The sequence below is a fragment of the Hevea brasiliensis genome, chromosome 16 (genome assembly GCF_030052815.1).
Source record: "Hevea brasiliensis isolate MT/VB/25A 57/8 chromosome 16, ASM3005281v1, whole genome shotgun sequence".
Taxonomy (NCBI): Eukaryota; Viridiplantae; Streptophyta; class Magnoliopsida; order Malpighiales; family Euphorbiaceae; genus Hevea; species Hevea brasiliensis.
Window position 1 is genome coordinate 55,911,745 of NC_079508.1, and position 19,856 is coordinate 55,931,600.

A 19,856-nucleotide genomic window follows, 5' to 3' on the forward strand; every position below is an offset into this window, starting at 1 on the left:
AATTTGAAATGCGATGAAGAGAGTAGTTTACTAATATGAGCTTATTTAATATTTGTTAAAAAAATAAACTTTATTAGTTTAAGAATACTTTAGTGACATAAGTTATTTAATTTTTAATACAGTAATATGAGCGGAGAATAAGTTAAAAAGAATTAAATAAAATTTATTGCTTTAATTATATTTCCTTAATCTATGTGAAAATAGAAGTGTAAATATTTTTTAAATTCAAGCAATACTTAAGTATATCACTTCAAATTAGTTCTAACTAATGTGAAAATTTTTATATACATCTGAAATAGGGCAATAGAAGTATGTTTTTCTTCTCATTTAAGTTCTACAATGTTATAGTCAGCTGCTTCTTTTCTTCCCCCTTTTTACTTGATAATTTTTTTTTTACAAAGTTTATACAATATTATTAAGGACTTCTTATATATCTCCAACCCCAAAGCAACGACAACGTTGGTCTATTATTCATTTTTCTTATCTTTATGATAGGAGAAGATTAAGAATTCATCTTATGCACATTGATTCCTTTATTGCTTGATGTTCACTTGCAGCCCGGAAACTACATTATGGAACTACTCTCTCCGGCTCTCGACATTAATATAGAGGAAATGCCCCGACCTTCAAAATCTGCGGTAGGAAGTAGGAATGGCCAGAGGCAGGACCTTAAGTTCAATTTTCAATCCATCTCCCCAAGCAGCGAGAAAAGTTTCTCAACTCCTGTCCTATTTCGTTTCTGGGTCAACATATGCCATATCAAAAATAAAATTTTCAAATTTATTTTCAAGTATTAAAATTTTAACATTTAAAAGTTTAGTAGGATAGAATTACGTTAATTTAACCAATATTTTCTTTTGAAAAGAAAAGCTATTAAATTTAAGCAATTCATATAAATAAGCCATTTATTTTAATTTTTATCAAAAAAAAACATTCAATAATTAATTTTATAAGAGATCAATTTAAACATATATATATATATACACACGTATGTGTATTGAACACGCATATACAATATCGGTGGCATATATTTGCATGTGATTCCCTTATCACACAGAAGACAAACTACAAGAAACATAGATATAGCAACAAAAATTGTTTGCTGTTAAAAAAGTTATTAGTAATAACAATTATCACTACAAAAAATTTTCAATGATACCAATAATTATTAATGTTACTGTTGTATATTAGCTTTGTAGGCAATAAAAATTAATTAGTCGTAAAATTTCTACTGCTAATTTTAACATTTGTTAAATGAAATTAGAATTAAGAAAGTGAACTTAATTCTCCCTCGCATAAACTGAGATTCATATTTTTCAAACCAACCATGAAGGAGAGCCAACCCTACTACAGGCCCCAATACAGCAAGCTAAGATCAGCTAAACTATAAAGCAGGGAAACAAAAAACAACAGAAACGAATGTGATAGCTCAATGGCTCTATTGTTAGCTCAATGGCTCTATTGTTACACAGACAAGGGGAAAAGAAAACTTTGATTTCAAACAAATAAGCTTTCATTGTGTGACCGCATTAGATTAATTTGAGAAAATGTCCACCTAATAATATGCTATGATGTCTCAATTGCAACCTTTCCTGAATACCTTACACCTTCAGTCTTCTCACTAGCCTCCCACAGCTCCGGCAGTGCTTCCTTGATATAGTGGATGCTTTCCAGTGCACAGTCCACACCTTCAGCTCGATGGGAAGAGCCTACCTGCACTCACATCATGAAAAGTTGATTGTTGTTAAGTAAAAAATTCTGCTGAAGATACAATTTTATTCATGGTTTAATAAAATTAACTTACCCACACAGTGTTAAGACCCAATCGTTTCCCAGTCTGTAAATTACGGATGCTATCGTCAAAGAACAACTAGAAAGCAAGAAATTACAATGTCAGAAAAAGATAAAAGACACTAATCAGAATGAACCCACATTTTGAAAACAACGTGATACGTAAATGCTACTTAACCACAGATTAAAGCAAAGCAAACACAAATCTAAACCCAATTAATGATTGTAATAAGGTATAAATATCTTACCGTTCTCTGAGGGTTGATGTTGGCAATCTTAAAGACCTGGTCAAATGCCGTTTCAAATGGTTTGCAGACAACTGGTGACTTTGGAAGTGCAATACCAGCATTAGGAGCAGCACTATATTCATTAATATCAAAAACTGCATTTTCATCCTCTTCGACATTATCATTGCCTTTGTTAGTGTGATTCAAGGTCTCAAAGCACATAACCCCTTCAAAGCAGTCCTCTAACCCAAGTCTACTGAGGACCTTACCAGCATGTCTTTTATCTGCATTGGTGAAGACCTGGACAAAGTGATCAAATCATTATTACGAAAAGAAAACTTGGTGACAAACAATACAGACCATTACGAAGCAGTAAATAAATATGTAGCAAGAATTTAAGGAAATGAAACTTACAACTTTTCGAACTGGCACACTGTGTAAAAGATTTTTAAGAGCAAGGTCAGGCTTTAGGATATCGTAGGGCAATCTTCCATGAACAAAACTATAATATTGACAAAGTGTTAGACCAGACGGATTCCATAAAAAGAAACAAATAGACATAAAGAAAGAACCACTTACCTGTGGTACTCATCATAGTCCAACTTATACCCAACAGCCTGGAGATAAGAAAATCCACAAAGAACAGAACCTTTTTATTAAAAGACTTCAAATAAAGCATACCCAGGAGAAAACGCACTAGTTTTTGTTGAACCATACCCTGAGACCAGCCAATGTTGTCCCATAATACTTGTACAAGGAAACACACAATTCTGGGACTTTACTTTCCTCAATGCCGAGCTTTTGAACCATGAACTCTAAAAACAAAGAGTTCCAAAATGCATTTTCAACAAATTCAAAATTACAAACACACACACACACACATTGCGTACACATAATAAGCAATTAAAAATCAGGCAAAACAACAAAATGCAACTACCTTCAATATTCTTGGTGACGTGTTGAGATAAACCAGAACTCAAAGAATAAAGCGTGTCATCTAAATCTGAAAAATGATTGTAACCCATTATCAGGTACTCTAAAAAGGAGAACAATTGGCCATCAAACAACGATAATAACAAAATGATAAATTTAAAAAGCATAAAAGAGCTTACCAAAAAGGAGACAGTTGTACTTCTCCAGAACCTGGAGTTCGTTCCCTTCAGACTTCATTTTTATATGTAGACTAGAAACTAAAACTACCCAAAAAAAGAGTGAGAATTTGAACCAAATGGTTAAAAAAAAGAATTGCATCTTACGAGAAAATACTCAAAATTCCCAATAAAAAAAAAAGGCTAGATCAAGCACATATAGGCCATGAAAATTTAACATTTAGGCAATATTACAACAACGAAGATAAAAATCAACCAAAAAAATAGTAATGGGACTCAAGTACTACATCAAATGAGATCAAAAAAATGGAGGAAAAAAAGAGAAAAGAAAAAAAAAAGAATTGAAAAACTCATTAAAGGCCATTACCAGATGGATCGCAGAACCACAGAAAAATGTAGAAAAAGCGCAAAAGTGATTAGATGAAAGGCAGAAAATGTGAGAGGAAAAGATGAAATTGCGAGTCGGGGTCTCCCACTTAAAAAGAGAGAAAATCGGGAGGCAAGTGGTTGAGGTCGCTTACGGCTGAAAAAATTTTTAAAATTAATTTTATTTAATGTAATTTAATTTGATTGGCGGGACATCTACAAAGAAACACCAATGCAGAACAGTTAACTTTTTAGTGGCACGTATCAGAGTTTGACACGTCTCCATCAAAAGAAAGACTTTTACTTGTCCTATTATTATCATCCATCGTAAAGAAACGATCTGCTGACACTTGTTAAACGTAGAATTGGCATGTGTTGATTTTTGTGTGCAGGAGATTTTGCCACGTCCTTAAATGTACTAATTTAAATTCCTTTTCTAGATTTTTTTTTCTTTTCTTTTTTTTTTTTTTTAAAATGGGCAGACTGGATATGTATTTTGTTAAATCATCATTATTATTATATTTATTTTCTAAAATTATTAAAAATTATAATAGTGTAATTATATATATATTTTTTAAGATTTTCTCTTTAAAATTATTTATTATAATTTCATCATACCACTAATGATTAATTTCAATTTTAAAGTAAATAAAGTTAATTTTTAATTTGACAATAAGTAATTTTATAAATATATTATTATTTGAAGCTTTTGATTTAACTGTCAAATAATTAAAAAAAAAAACTTTGTCATTTTTTTATTTAAGATTCTTCGAAGTTATTCTAAATATATAAATTATCCATGAAATTCTACTGAATTTTATATTTTAATATTAATTTTGATTGCAATAATGTCTCAAAGGGATCAAATATCAATTTCTTATTAAACCAAACTAGAAAATACATTCATTCTAATTTTAATTTCAAAATTTAAATCAAGCAGGCTTTACATAATTTTTTTTTCTTTAAAAGTTTGTCTTAAATCCTAACTTCATTCCTAAATTCTAAAGTCTTAAATTCAAGTTATAATAAAAACATTAAAATATAAAATATATAAATTTTCTTATTTAGAGACTGTGGATAACATTTGGCAAAGACCTATATGTTGAGTTTGGGATTGACTTTATCAAACACATATGATTTAAACTCAAAATTGTGGTCTCTAAATGAAACTGAATATCATAATTGAATACCATGCAGGCTCAATCAATACTTAATAGATTATATATTGAGGCATGCTGTAGCCATATGACCAAGCAATGGGTTGCACCTTTGCTTCCTCTTTATCCTTCTCGTCTTCTTTCTCTTTGACAGCACTCACACTTACAAGCTCTGCATATACCCCATTGTTTGGGAACAAACAAGGCATCCAAGCTCCTCTTGCTAACCTCTTTCTCAGCAAACTTGTTAGTTTAACTGCATCTACTCCATCTCCTACCACCTCTATCTGGCTCTTATCCTTCTTTCCGAGCGCTGCAGATTCCACGCCTGCACGCATGCTTGTATATAATAAGTGGTTTGCTTCATCAACTTTTGTATCTATAAATAACATCAAACCATATTTACCTAGAACTCCAACTGCAATCCTCAAGGCCTTGGAGTGAGACTTCTGGCTATTGACGGAGAGCTTGATCACAAACTTTTGCTACACCATTGAAAAAAAAAAAAAAAAAAAAAAAGAGCTTCAAATTTAGAATACATCTTAATTTTGCAAAAATTAAAGATTCTTTTGTAATTAAAAGAAGAAAAAAAAAAGGTTATTGTATCAGAAATAACCCTTTTGTGATTAACAAAACAATAATATTACCTTCATGATGTTTGCTTGGTTGAGACACTAATTTAAGAAAGACCTCTCAAACAATTTTTTTTCCTTATTTTTTTTATGAGAGAGTGGTGGGAATAGCAGAGGCAAAGGCAAAGGAAGCTTTTGGAGAGCAGATTTCTATAATGAAAGTGGTTGCCTACATGTTCCTCTATTTATATATGTAGACTCTTGAAGACATTTTTATGTTTCTCCCTTTCTTTGATACATAATTTTAGTAGAAAAATATCCCTTGCTGAATCATCAATAATTAATGTCTAATCTAAGTGATTAGCCATTAATTAAAGAGAATGGTTAGTTAAAGACTCTGAGACGACTTTTAGTATGCACTTTAACTGCATGACGTAAATAACAATTAAAAAAGACTAATAAGAGTGTGCTCCATTTTATTGAAAATGATCATATATATATATATATATATATATATATTATAGACAAATTTTTTTTTTTTTAATGGACCGAAGTTTATATATAGTTTTTGGTGGGTTGAGTCTGAACGGGAAATTTCTTCAACATATCATAGAAAGTCTCCATAGGGAAGACAAGGGGTTAATGACAATTTTGAGGTCTTAGTCCTAGGCGACTTGTTTAGTTTTTGTTTCCTTCTTATTTGTTTTATTTAAACCGTTTACTTACTTATATAGTCGATTGCCTGTGTCATAATCATTTATCGAATTTTTTACATTTCATTTCACATCAGTTAAATACAAAATAAATTATATAAAACCCTAAAATTAACTCAAGTAAAAACAAATCTAACAAATAACAATATAAATTAAAAAAAAAACTCTAACCAAAACTAAATTCAAGTGCAATTTATTAAATAGAGATTCAATTGCGGTTCAATTCAAAATTGAAATTAAATTAAAATCAAACGAGGATGGGCTCATCTTGTGACTTTTTTGTGAGAATGCTTTCCAATTGATAAAATATTCTTGGAGTCTGATGTGTAACTCTAGCGTGCAAAACCCGCTCATGCCACGTGTGAGATACCCAATTGCTCATCTTGTCCAATGTTATCTCTGGGAGGGTTGGTTGAGAAAATCTAATGAACATTGATAGCTACATCATTCATATTCAATTTTGATAATAGGATTCCCACCTACAAATTAAATTGGACAACCAAAAAGAAACCATGAAAGATAACAAGGGGACTACTATGTTACTTTAGGCCCCATTAATTGAACACAAGAGTTTGGCGGATTTTAATGTCTTTCTAATCAGATTTTGCCAATTTGTGGTTAGGCCTTGGTGTTAACCTTATAGGCAAGCCCCTCTTGGGTACAGGGAAAGGAGCATATTCTATTCCATCCTCATCTTCCATAGCTCGCCACCTGCACCCGAAAACATCACAAAATGACCATTTCCTTTTTATACATGAGAAAGGTCTCAACGTATCGAATCTATGTCCATTCCTTTGCTCTTGATAATCAAGCTGTAAGACTGATATCATCATATTTCGGCTTGATTTTAAAGACTGTACATAGGATGTGTATTGAAAGAGAGAAATAGAAAGTGACCTGTAAGTGATAGTGAGGTGGTGAAGAAGAATGAGAGTTTCAAGCTTGGCTAGCTCACTTCCTGGACATGAGTGGACTCCATTGCCAAAGGGCATGTACGTATTAGATCTTGGTGGCACCTGCACCATCACATAACTTTTTTAAATAACTTAAAATTAGCGCCCATATAATTGAAATGATTTCTTTTGCCAAGTATTTACTAACGATAAAACCATTAATATCTGATAATTTAGAAAGGCATTCCATTAAATGATGATAGATTGATGAATCAATCACCTCTGTTTGGCAGGTCTAGCTCAGTTGAAGCAGCAGGCCACTTCTCTCCTAACTAATAATGATAAATAACTAATTATTATAATTAAAAAAAAAAGCGAAAAAATAAAAACAAGCTGTAGGGGTGGCCACTGTTCCAGTCAGTTTTGAATTAAAATTAACATATTCGATTCAAGATTTAGAAAAATTAAAATTGAATTATAGAGTTTTCTTCGATTTCAATGGTTAAACATATGTGAATCTTAATTAAGGCCCCACCTCGAATCTTGAAGGGTCAAATTTTTGGGGTTGGGGGAAGAAATCTGCACAGTGATGAATACCTCTAACCTTCCAACCTCTTGGGATAAAATAGTCTTCGAACTCCAAATCTTCTACTGCTTCTCTGAATGTAAATGAGAGTATACTTGCTCTTCTTAGAGTCTCTTGAATCACCTGAATGTTATTTCTCTTCAATTATGAGCTTTTTTCGCGTTATAACATTAATAATTTTTCTAAACTAATTAAGAAATCTCGCTAGAATTCGAATATCACCAAATATAATTTCATTCTCTTCATAGAAAAAAAAAATTCATGAATTTATGTTTTTTTTTTTTTTAAGTACATCCAGTTTTGTAGTTAATATATATAGATATTGTTAATATGGACGCATATTGTATATATATGATATGGACTTTGCCTCCTAAATAAATTTGGTTATTATGCAATCACTGTGCCATGTGCCTAAATCACATATACTCTAGAGGAGTAGTTCATGTTACATAATTTCTTCCTAATACTGGGCCTTGACATTAATGAAATAAACATCTTCATATAAAAATTATATTAGGGAATATGATTATACACGATAATAAACATTAAAATTAACGGTAAAAATTTTGCAACAACATTAATTTTATTATTTATAAAATTAACATACAGTAATAATATAAACAATTGCTACTAATAATATATAAAAGAGATATTATAGCAATTATTATTATTACTAAAAAAATTTTACAATAATAATGTCACGACCCAACCTATGGGCCGGACCGGCACTAGGACCTGGGCTGGCATAAAGCCCCCGAGACCCGTAGTAAGCCTTACTGTTCTCAAACCCATGACCAGGCCCACAATTTAGGTCCAATATACATATAAAATAATTTAAATTAAACTGTTATAATTTTATTTCGGGCCAATTTTAGCCCAACAATTATCCGAAATTAAAATTAGGGGAGCCCAGCTCAACCCTGTTACATCATTTACAAATTATTCAAGACTCATGAAATTTTTTTTTTCTTTTTTTTTATTTATTAATACAAAAACTTAAATTCATGCAATCCCTAATAGAATTAATGCTATTACTGGTATATGCGGAATACTAAATTACAAATTTGGAGAATAATAATACAATTAAGTAATCTTTTCATAACTTGAGAGGAAAGGGATAGGTTATTTTGAAAAAGGTCTCTTCCTGTGGCCTGGAAAAATATGGTGAACAGGAGTGAGCGTTCGACTCAGAGAGTAAAATATCAATTTTAACCATAATCTCTATAACTATCTAAAACTAATGCACCCTGTAGAGTGAAATGCAATATCGGCAATATTTTCACATCATAACAGCAAAAAGGTAATTTGGAGCACTCACACACCCGATAATGTCAAACAATACATATATGGGAGCTGATCCCCTATACAGCTCTCTTAATCCAAACTGTGCCAGCTAAGAACTCAAGCTCGGATTTCCACTTAATAAACCAAATCGGGGTCCCAGCGAAGAACTCAAGCCGTGCCTATCCCGAATGATCGGGTCCCAACGAAGATCTCAAGCCGTATCTACCCGTCCTATCCATAGCCAACACCACACCATATGCACGCCAACGCCGCACACTGCTCCAAATTACCACAACAACATCCATGGCACTTTAACAGTTGTGAATGCAACATAAAACGTGCCTAAAGTTTAACTACATAGATATATACATATAAGTGATGCATGGGCATATTTAAACATATAATAATATCGAAATTACAATTAAAATTAATATTTTACTCACAGTACACCGATGACTATTGTGGCTGCTGGATGCAGAAAAATAGTTGATCTCGATCACCTAATAATTAAATTATAAATTTATCAGTACTAAGTTAAGATAAAACTCTAAAGAGGTAACAGACAACCTAATTCATGCCGGAAATCCGGCAGAATTTCCCCTATACCTGGGACCTACCCAACCTGCAAAAAAGCTTAAAATACACTTCTATATTTGCTAATCACACAATCACAACTCAAGCATATCACAAGGCCCCTCCTGGGCCCACCCCAAAAGGTCAACAATCACAATTCAAAAAAATTACAATTTAGCCCCTATAATTAGCCCTTTTGCAAAAACTATCCAAAAGAGCTCTAAAAATTCTAAAATTTTGCCCCGCGGTCCTTAATAACATTATAAGGCTATTGCAAAAGGAATTATAATTTTTCGATCATCCACGAATATTTAATGAATTTTATTCCAAATCGATATTAGCCGCAAATGAGCAACTTAGAGTTCGGATTTACCTATGTCAATTCAGATACGTGGAACGCGTCCAGAATGTCTGAAAATGCTAGGATTGACTGTAATATTGATCACATTCTAAGACGGGCTGTCGGGCAGCCAGATCTGGCTAAAAATGCGGTCCCGATGCCACTGAGCTATCCTCGATTCGATCTCACCTAAATTAAGTCCAAATTTTGTTAATAATTATCATAAAATTATTTTTAAATTTTGAGAATCGAAAAAGTTCGAAAATCTCACCAAGCGATCTGGATCGTCCGATTATCGCCTTTTTCAAACGGTGTTCGATCGGAGTAGGACCAGTCCTATCTCAAAGATCTCGTCGTCTTGAGTCCATCAGTGGCCTCGGATTTTCGATCCAATTGTCGGATCGCCAGAAAGGTGGCCGGAAAGCCACTGTCATCACTTTCTCTCTCCTCTTTCTCTCTCTTCGAGACTCGCCGGAAACCTCCACGAAATGGAGTACCGCCGGTCGGGATGAGAAGCCCGTAGTCCCAGGAGTCGAGCGCCACCCTCACTTGGCCGGAACACCACCGAGAACAGCGCGGAATCACCCCTGGAAGGATGCGGCCTCTGCGCTCGTTGGGGGCCTCCTCTCGCCGCCGTTCGCAGTCCAGGGGTTGCCGGTGCCGCTGGAGACCGCTGGGAGCTTGCCGGACCTCTGCCGACCGTCGCCCGCCACTGGGTCGGCCGGAGACGCAGTGAACGGAGAGGGAGAGGGAGAGAGACGGGAGGGAGAGAGAGAGACGAGAGGGAGGGGCTTGCTGCGTTTTAAATTTTTTTTTTAACTTCTAATTACACTATTAGTCCCCCAACTTTTTAAGGGTTTACAATTAGGTCCAAAATAATTTTTATTATGTTAAAATTTGATAAAATTCTAGTAATGATAAAAATAAATATAATCTAGGAAAATTTAATTATTTTATTCCCATTTACTAAATTAACTTTAATTATTTTATTCTCTTTTTTTTAGGTTGTTACAAATAATTATTGTTATTAATAACTATTTTTTTAGCAATCACAATTTTATTATAAAATATCTACGGTCATAATTTTATTATAATAATATGCAATAATTTATATATTACAATCATGAATTTATGGCGATAAATTTCATATATTTAATAATTAAAATTATTATTTCGAAATCTAACATTTCTCGTAATAATATCACTTTTGAAATTTTGTCAACTAAATAATTAAAATCAAATGAAATTGATATAATTTTAAAACCTGCAAAATTGATTCTATATTTTGTCATTTGATTTTTATTTTTGACCAAAATTGAAGAAAACAACAAATCAATTTTAACCCATAATAAAAGTTTTAGATAAACACTTATTTATATGTTAATGATGAAATTAATATCTTATTGACTTTGTACAATTCTATAATAAGGATAAGAAATGAAATTTTGTGAATTAAAATTGATAATATACAAACCCTGCTAGCCAATGGCATCCGCCTCGTATCATTCCACGTAAACCTACGATTTGCGTCTATTTTTCCTGTCTAATTCCTTCCTGTTCACTCTGGAATTGGAAAAAAAATAAAAATAACAATTTTTGATTGGCAGGGAATAATAATAGCAAATATTTATAGAACAAATTAAAGATTGGATTGTCATTATTTTATTGCACCAATGATTGGATAATAAAATAGAAAAAATTATATATAATAAAAGTAAAAAAAAAATAATTATCGAAACCAACAATTAATTAATCACTAAACTATTGAACTAAAAATTATTATCGTTCACAATAAAGAAAGCAAAATAATTACCATAACAGCTTCTAATAATATATCCTGGTTATCATGTAATTAAATACTTGAGAACCCAAGTAAGGATACTAGCAGTTGGATCTTGAGCAGCAAAAATGACCCCAATTTATATTGTCAGCAATTTGAGAGTCATTAAGCTTCTCATCTTTGGCTCCTAATAGAACACCAAGAAGGCCTCCTCCTTCTTTCCCACTTTGCCTTCTCTTCTCTATCAATCTCCTCAAGGTCTCATTGAGTTGCTTCCTCGCCTGCTTTGTCAAACAGATTAATGTAAAGGAGAGAGAAAAAAAAAAGTTAAAAAATATGGTTTTGAAGGGGCAATGTAGGACATCAGTTTGGTGTTCTATTGCATACCTTCATTGCCTTGTGAAAGGGAGTGCCTGGTAAATCTAAAGGCATGGAATTGTAACCCTTTTCTAAGCAGCGATATAGATGTTTGATTCCTTCCATTTCCAAGTGTTGTTTTTCTCCGAATACAGAAATCATTGCCACGTTAAAAGCATACAAGAGAGAGAGAGAGAGAGCAAAATAAGGAAATAAACTTTATTGGTTAGAATAATATAATCTTTTAACGAGACAAAATTATCATGCAATAGAAGATAAATTTGGTTATTTTACCCTCTTCATTTCCTGCAAAGTGTTAATGGTGGCATATTTCCAAGTGGGAAGAAATACCAAAACAATCTGTTCAATCTCCGAGACAGAACCTTTTATTGCAGATGGTAGAAATGAGGCCTGCACCAACTTCTTGAGCCTTGCATGGTAAGCCCCTTGTTGAAAGAAGATAGCTTCAGGTCCTATCATTTTTTCTTTACTTGTTGGATATGTTGGCTTGAACAAATGTGCTCGCTTCACTAGAACAACTCTTGCTGCTTCTGGGCTTGAAATCATCACACAAGGGCATCCCAGTATGTGGGTCTTAAATATATCCCCATACGTACAATTAAATAATGACCCATCAATAATAAGAAATTGGCCTATCTTTCTCCCTATGTAAATATACCCTTTAATTATGTTTTACATGTGTACCGTATTTGCCTATTGGAAAAGAAGGAATTGGGGTTCTCAGTGTACATCTTGAGGGTCTCTCCAATATAAGGCCAACCCATAGAGCCAGGAGGGAGGCGTCTGTCTTTGGAGTGATGCCATTGAAGAAAAAGAGGAAGAAGCAGAAGAATCAAGAATGAGCATAGCAGAACTGGTATCACCATCATCATAATCAGAAAACCAATCTCCTGAGATTGAAAAGTTCGTGATGATCATAAAAAAAATAATAAGAATCTGCATAGTTACTGAGGAAAAAAAAAAGACAAAAAAAAAAATTGGAGAGGTTGCAGAGCATAACTTGATCAAGTGCTATAGCATTGTCAGGGAGGAGGAATTCATGAGTTGGTGGATGGTGGGGGGCCTTTTATGGAGTTAGGGGGGAGAGAGAGGAAGTAGGTGACACGCGTCACCACTTTAACGGGAACACCTTGCTCTCACCTCACCTTACTTATGTACAAAGTGAGATATACATAATATGTACCTTCAAAGTATAGCATAAAGCGTTGTTTGGAAAAGGAATCTTCACAAAATTAGATGCTGCGCATTGTGTGTGAAAAACACTCGCAATTGGGTACAGTATATATCATCGATTAAAATTAAAGATAGATAAACGTCATACATATATAAGCCATTTGACTTTGCAGCCTTGGACTGCTCGTTAAGTCATAACCATAACGTGAGGAAGTCATTATAATTAAGCAATTGAGGACGCAAAAATTAAAGAAAGTGACTACAGTCACCAAGGTTGGAGTGTGGTTGTGTCCCTCGAAGCAGGAGGACAGACATCACATTCACACAATCGTCACTTTTAAGCCGGGCCCATCCAAAGCCAATGCGTGTCGCGGGCGGGGGAAGTCGTGACTGGTGACCGCCACCTGGTTGCTGTGGGACTTGAGCTGGCGTAATCCTAGGTTTGTACCTTTTTTCTGTAATCCAGCCTCCGTACTTTTCCACAGCACCACCACCAGGGCAACAGCAACCCACCCAACCCCCCCTTTTTTTTTGTTTTTTTTCCCCCCTTCTATTATTATTATATGTGTTTAAATAATTTCAAGACCCTTTTCTATTCATTTCAAAGTCACAACTTTATTTTTTTGCGGAATTATATGTAAAATTCATCCAATTTATAAATTTTAATGTGGTGTCAGAATCTTTATTTTTTTTTTATTATGACTAATGTAAAAATATAATGATAATGATCAAAATTCAAAAGAGTCACCAACAAGTTCACGTGGGCGGACCAATTAAGTGCTCATAGTTCCTCAAACACCTTTCACCAGTACATTACCAATAAAAGCTAGTGTGTTAGTTTTTGACTTTGATTTTTCAATCGTTGAAAACTTTCCCGTATGTTCTAACAGTATTAAAAGGAAAATTTTGTCTAACTATATATAAATTTATTTATTTTATATATGATCTTCATTATATATATATTATATTTTAAATTTATGATAAATTAGATAAATTTTTCTCCAATATTAAAGCTAATTTCATCCCTATAATTTTTTTATATGTTTAAAAAATGAATTTTAAATTTATTAATTTATTTACACTTTTTTAATTAAACTCAATTAAATTCATTTTTTATCAAATAAATTTGAATTATATATTTTTTATTTTGATAATAAAATATTATAAAAATGTATCTTACTTTCTTTCATTTGTCTTTCTCTCTCATTCTTTCTTTTTCGTTCATCTCATCTAAGGCTGAACCATGCATAGCATGATAGCGCTACTTCACATCATAATCTTTGCCGAAATGACATTGATTTTGATGCTTTATTCAAGAGAGGGATAGGCCTATTATCATCAAGACTATTCTATTTTCATTGTGCTTTTTGGTGTTCTATGAAACTAATTTCTTGCTTTGACATTTTTGTTTTATTTATTTTCTTGAATGTTAATTTTATTGAAAATTTGATAACGTAAAATATCTGAATGAAATTGTAATGATAATAAATTTTTTTATAATATTTTATTATTAAAAAATTAAAATTTATTATTTTAATTTTTTTTAAAAAAAATTAAATTAAACTTAAATTAAAAATGTGAATTAATTAGATTTAAATAGATATCCTCAACAAATTTAGGGGTGACCTTTTCTAACACATGCCCAACACAAAATTTAGTATAATCCCGTGATCCGGACCACACATGGCTTATTCTTCGCCCACTAATCACTTATGGGGAACACATACGTGGGAAAGAATTTAATGGAGGCGACCAAAAGAAAATCTCAACACGTTAGCCCCCAAGATTTACTTTCCAAAGGGGTCTCCATGCCATCGACGATTGTAATCAACCCAACTGGCCTCTCCCTCTTTGGAAAAAAGATTTGGACAAGATTTCATGCAATCAGTGTCGATTACCTTTATCTGGATAATACAATTAGAAAAGAACTGTATTCTAATGAGTCTTTTTATAATATGATCAGTTTTGGGAATGCAATTTAAAGGTGAAAAGTATCATCCTGGAGCCCATATTGCTTAAGAGTTATTAAAGTTTTTAGATTAGGATTTGACTACCGAATAAATCTAACAATTCCTTGGAATTATCAACTATCTGAGTCAGCCCAGTCGGTTATTCCAATTCCTTTGGTCCAAATTCATGTTCTTCCATTAAAGTATAAGCAACATGTATATGTCGTTGGATTCATTGATACCGGCGCTCATAAGAGCATGGACCTAACCCAAAAGCCAACTTGTGTGTTAGAAGTGCTCAGTTAGCATATAAGCCAGGCTGGCGGGCCTAACCCAAAAGTCGACTTGTGAGTTAAAAGTATTCAGTTAGTATATAAGCTCTCTGGCTCAACAGGAATGCCAGCAGCTCCTTCAACAAGGCCTCACTGAACCTAGAGACTCAGTATGGGCTTGTCAGGGCCTTTCTCTGGCATGTGCATATACTTCTTTTGATGAAATTTCTTCTTGTTTTGGCAGGCACAGGCAAATTTGTCAAATATGAACATGCTGTGATTGGCACTTGTATCTCTACTCTCCATGCTGAGAGCATGGTACTTACCTTATTCTCCAATTATAACATATCTCTGCAAGACCCAAATTTTTCCACGGCCCTAAAAGTTGAAGTTCAACTAGTTAAAGCTGAACAGACAGTATCTAGTATGGCAGCAACCCTTCACCACCAAATCATTTATCGTCTCCAGGATCATGTTATTGATTTTTCCCAAACAGGAGTCTCTTCAAATGCTCTATATCCTTTACTGATCTAGGATTGGAGGTTTACGTATAATTGCTGTAGTAAAAATGATTAAACAAATCCATCAGAGCACTCATGTTCTTCCATCAAAATATGAGCGACCTGTATCTGTCATTGGATTCATTGATATCGGTGCTCATAAAAGCATGATAAATCCTACAGTACTTCCTGAGAAAGCCTAGATCTCTCATTCTAAATACTTTTGTGTTGTAGATAGAAAGATATTGGTTGGGCCTTTGGTCCAATTGAAGTGGAAGTACTCGTCCAACTGGTGGACTTGTTGAATCATTTTCTAAGAGATAACAAATTTTCTCTGCTCAAAATTAACTCTCTATTCTCTCATCTCCAAGAGGCTCACATCTTTTATGAGTTTAATCTTAAAATAGGATTTTGGCAATTGAGTATTAAACAATCCAATCTAGCAAGATTCTTAGGACCCCACCGAGGTAAAAAAATAAGAAATAAACAATAGTGCATCAGTTCCTAAACAAAAAAAATAGTTCATGTCCCTGTCCAATAGAAGTGGATGTCATCATCTGGGTTCAAAATAATTTCCTTGAAAAGATTGATTCAAAGATTGACTTGGTTGTTAGTCAAACTCAGCCTGGCTTATATACTAACTGAGTACTTCTAACTCACAAGTCAGCTTTTGGATTAGGCCCAAACTCTCCCTTTATGTGCTAGACATTAAACTCATATTTAGAAAACCTATTTTTTAATCTCAAAAGATGTGGTTTGAGAATACTCTTGTTTTTAAAGTTTAGTACCCTGACAAAGGATTAGTTGTCCAGAATAATAAAAAAGTAGTGCCCCATGAGATGGAACTCAAATTTTTTTATTCCATTTTTTATGGCTAGGATTTCTTTGTAGAATGTGTGGTAATTTAAGGGAGATGGATCCTGTGCAATTTTTTTTAGTGTTTGGACAACTGTTGTTTGTGCAGCGCTCCAAGGAGGGGCTCTTTTTTTTAGCATTTTTGACAAGCCCAAAAATTTAATGTTGGTTTGGGCCAAGTGACTCTTTTTTTCAGATAACATGATTGGCCTAAAATAATTTTCTTAATTAGATTTTTGAAATATGAACACGCTGTGATTGGTACTTGCATCTCTACTCTCCATGCTAAAAGCGTGGTACTTACCTTTTTTCCCCAATTACAACATGCATTTTAATCATTTTCTAAGAGATGACAAATTTTCTCTACCCAAAATCAACTCTTTGTTCACTCATCTCCAAGAGGAAAAAGAGATTCTTCCACTTAAGCACTTTGAGGGATGTGAAGTAGATCTTGTATATCAGAAAGTGTAACTGCATCCATGAAATTGAAGAACATGATGAGTGCCACCACAAAAGACGAATAGTGCTAAAAAGATTCTCTTTATATAAAACTTACAAATCACAAAGAGATTATTCTCTAGATTTTGATCCATAGATTAGCATCAACAAAGAAATACAATGGCATAATCCTTTGCCAATCTATGAAATGGCATTAGAATTCTTGTGGAGTGCTCCAAGGAGATTCTTGTGCATGCCTTCATGACTAATGGAACACTTGTTTGCACTGATAAAATCAATGGGTGAAAGGCGTGTAGAGCAAAGATCCCAAATTGCTTGAATACCTGACGCCAGCCTGGCTTATATACTAACTGAGTACTTCTACTTGGCAAGTTGGCTTTTGAGTTAGGCCCAAAAGTTTAAGTGGTATAAGAGTCCAAGTTCTTTCTTGGGGGAGGCTGAATAGCGTATGGAGCAAAGATCATACATCATTTGAATACCTGACGCTAGCTTGGCTTATATACTAACTGAACATTTCTATTTCCTTTATCGTAATCCTAGTTGTCACCGGACACGTGGCGTATAATGATGTCACAATAAAAGTAATTAAATAATTAAATTATAATAATAAAATGTTTTCTAATTTAATTAAATTATTCTTTATTTCTTATCAAGAAAAAGAAATATGTTAATATAAATTTAAAAAAATTTATATATAATTATTATATTTAAGAGAGATAATAATAAATTTTAAATAATAACAATGAATATTTTTTTATTTCATTAAAATTATATATAATTATGAATAAAATATCTTTAAAATAACATTAAACTGTGACGTGCCGCTTTTTATGTACCTATACAATACATTTTCTCACAATAATGAAAATAGAAGATAGATAGTGGTTGATAGGAAGATATTTGCTGGAGAAAACACCTTCCGTTGAAAAATGGCCATATGGGAAATTTTTGAGTGGGCCATCACTATCTCTTTTATTTTTTTATTTTTTCCGGAAATCATTATCTTTTCTATGCTATCAATAATATATTTGATATTAATTTATATTACAAAATTCCAACAATTTTTAAGAAAATGGATGGTAGCAAAAGTTAGAACTATAATACCTTTTGGATGTAAATATAAAAAAAGAGAAATTTTATGCCTAAAATTCTAAGTGTTTTTATAGTATCATAAATAGAAAAAAGATTACTATTTTTCTAATATTCTATAATTTTTCTTTGTTTTCTTATGTTTGTAATAAAAAATAAAAATAAATTATGTTCTCAAAATATATTTTATTTACAAATATTATTCGGAGACACTATTTTTCAAGTCTAATGTTTGTTTTCAGACAAAAAAAAAAAAGTTTGTTTGTCTCTTCTTGTGCTAATGCATTTCTTTTCATTAGAAAATCCAACGTAGAAAGGGTTTTTTTTCTTTTTTTGGGCCAGACTCTCTCCAGAGGGCACTTGAGCTGGACTTTTAGTTGTGGCCTCTTGGGCTTATTATTTTTTACTCCTCCATATAACTTACAATTGACTGTCTGACCCAACCACACACCACTTGGATAATTGGACCCTTTTTATCAGAAATTTTGGCATTTATTTAGTTCATAATTTGTATTTATGAACTAATTATTTCAAATAATTCATAAGCAATTACTTTTTTTTTTTTTTAAATTGAATACTCCTAATCTTACCATATGGAAAACAGCTTCAATACCCTTTAAATTTTAACAGGAAAATAATTATTTGGATTGATTGAGTGGAGAGAGGAAAAGGACACTCATTACTAAATTCAAAAATTAAGGACCGTAAATTAATATGCTCAAGTTGCTCCTCCACGTGGATCCATAAAATGGGTGGTCAGGATTCTAAATACAGCAGCACTTCATATAAAAAATTCCCGCGCCCTTCACCGACCAAACATAATTGGCGCCAAACAAAAATCGAAATGCAAGATGGATGATATCCAGTGAGCCGCGTGTCTAATCCACGTAGACAAATGTCTCTCAAGTGCGTGACACGTGGATATCCGGTCTTGCTTGGGTGTAACTTTGCCCACCACAAATTTGGTGACCTCCAGAACCATCCACATCCTTCCGAGTTTATTGAAATTTGAAACTCTCTCAATAAATACCTTAAAACAAATATAAAACCCACCAAGGCAACCATCGATTAAAGTCGGTTTCAGAGATTATTGGGGAATGAAAAGAGAAGGGTCCAGTGAAAAGTTGATGACGATGGCGGAGAGCGACGGTGAATATGGTTGCTCCACCCCTAGTCGCGGAGAGTGCAGAATACCAGAGCCGAAGGTGTGCCCGCCACCACCAAAGAAGAAGCCATATATAGCAGTTGGAAAGAAGAAGAAGGAGCCACCCAAGAATGGCTACTTTCAACCTCCTGACCTTGAGCTCCTTTTCTCCATGGGTTCAAGGCGTCAAGCTTGGGCCTGACAGATGACTGCAACGTCCGCTTGGCGATTTGGGTCATTTTTGTTTCTTTGATAGATAGCGTTATTGGCTGCTGGGTCATGTTAAAGAAGAAGAAGAGAAAGGCTGAGCCGTGACTGTGTGAGTGTATATAAATTAGAAAATTAATGTAAATTTATTACTTAAAGTTATGTTTTTAGCTGACTTTTTTTGGTGTTAAAGGAAGTATCAAGTTGGTAGAATATTGTTTGATTTTGGTGGTACCCAAATGGACTAATCAAAGCAATATGTTTATGTTTAAGTTTTGAATTTGTTTGGCATTCTGATTCTCTGCAATGTGTTTATGTTTATGTTCAAGTATTTTAATCTTGTTTCGGATGGATTAATTTTGATGGTGCCTTTTCCTTTCCTTAATTTTGTACAAATTCAGTATTTCTTTTAAAGGAAAAAAGTTTGTATATTATATGT

At 33.2% G+C, this 19,856-nt stretch overlaps 2 protein-coding genes and 1 pseudogene across 3 annotated transcripts; all 3 read right to left on the bottom strand.

Annotated features, from left to right (window-relative positions):
• Positions 1–1,275: 1,275 nt before the first annotated feature.
• On the bottom strand, positions 1,276–3,646 carry LOC110645098 (uncharacterized protein C24B11.05). 2 transcript variants are annotated; one of them, XM_021798134.2, is made up of 9 exons: positions 3,495–3,646; positions 3,131–3,208; positions 2,956–3,021; positions 2,736–2,833; positions 2,598–2,635; positions 2,433–2,520; positions 2,040–2,318; positions 1,805–1,870; positions 1,276–1,713 (listed from the first exon to the last, which is right to left on the bottom strand). In XM_021798134.2, exons 2-9 carry the CDS (start codon positions 3,186–3,188, stop codon positions 1,567–1,569), a joined length of 840 nt encoding a protein of 279 aa, XP_021653826.2. In that variant the 5' UTR covers positions 3,189–3,208; positions 3,495–3,646; the 3' UTR covers positions 1,276–1,566. The 2 variants fall into 2 exon arrangements, with proteins under 2 accessions (XP_021653826.2, XP_021653825.2); XM_021798133.2 differs by having other exon boundaries at positions 3,131–3,214.
• A 1,057-nt stretch (positions 3,647–4,703) lies between these two features.
• Positions 4,704–5,303, bottom strand: LOC110645103 (uncharacterized). The gene is made up of 3 exons (XM_021798139.2): positions 5,298–5,303; positions 5,057–5,135; positions 4,704–4,978 (listed from the first exon to the last, which is right to left on the bottom strand). The coding sequence occupies exons 1-3, from the start codon at positions 5,301–5,303 to the stop codon at positions 4,704–4,706; spliced, it is 360 nt and encodes a 119-aa protein (XP_021653831.2).
• Positions 5,304–6,528: 1,225 nt separating this feature from the next.
• On the bottom strand, positions 6,529–12,778 carry LOC110645104 (abscisic acid 8'-hydroxylase 2-like; annotated as a pseudogene).
• Between the last annotated feature and the right edge of the window lie 7,078 nt (positions 12,779–19,856).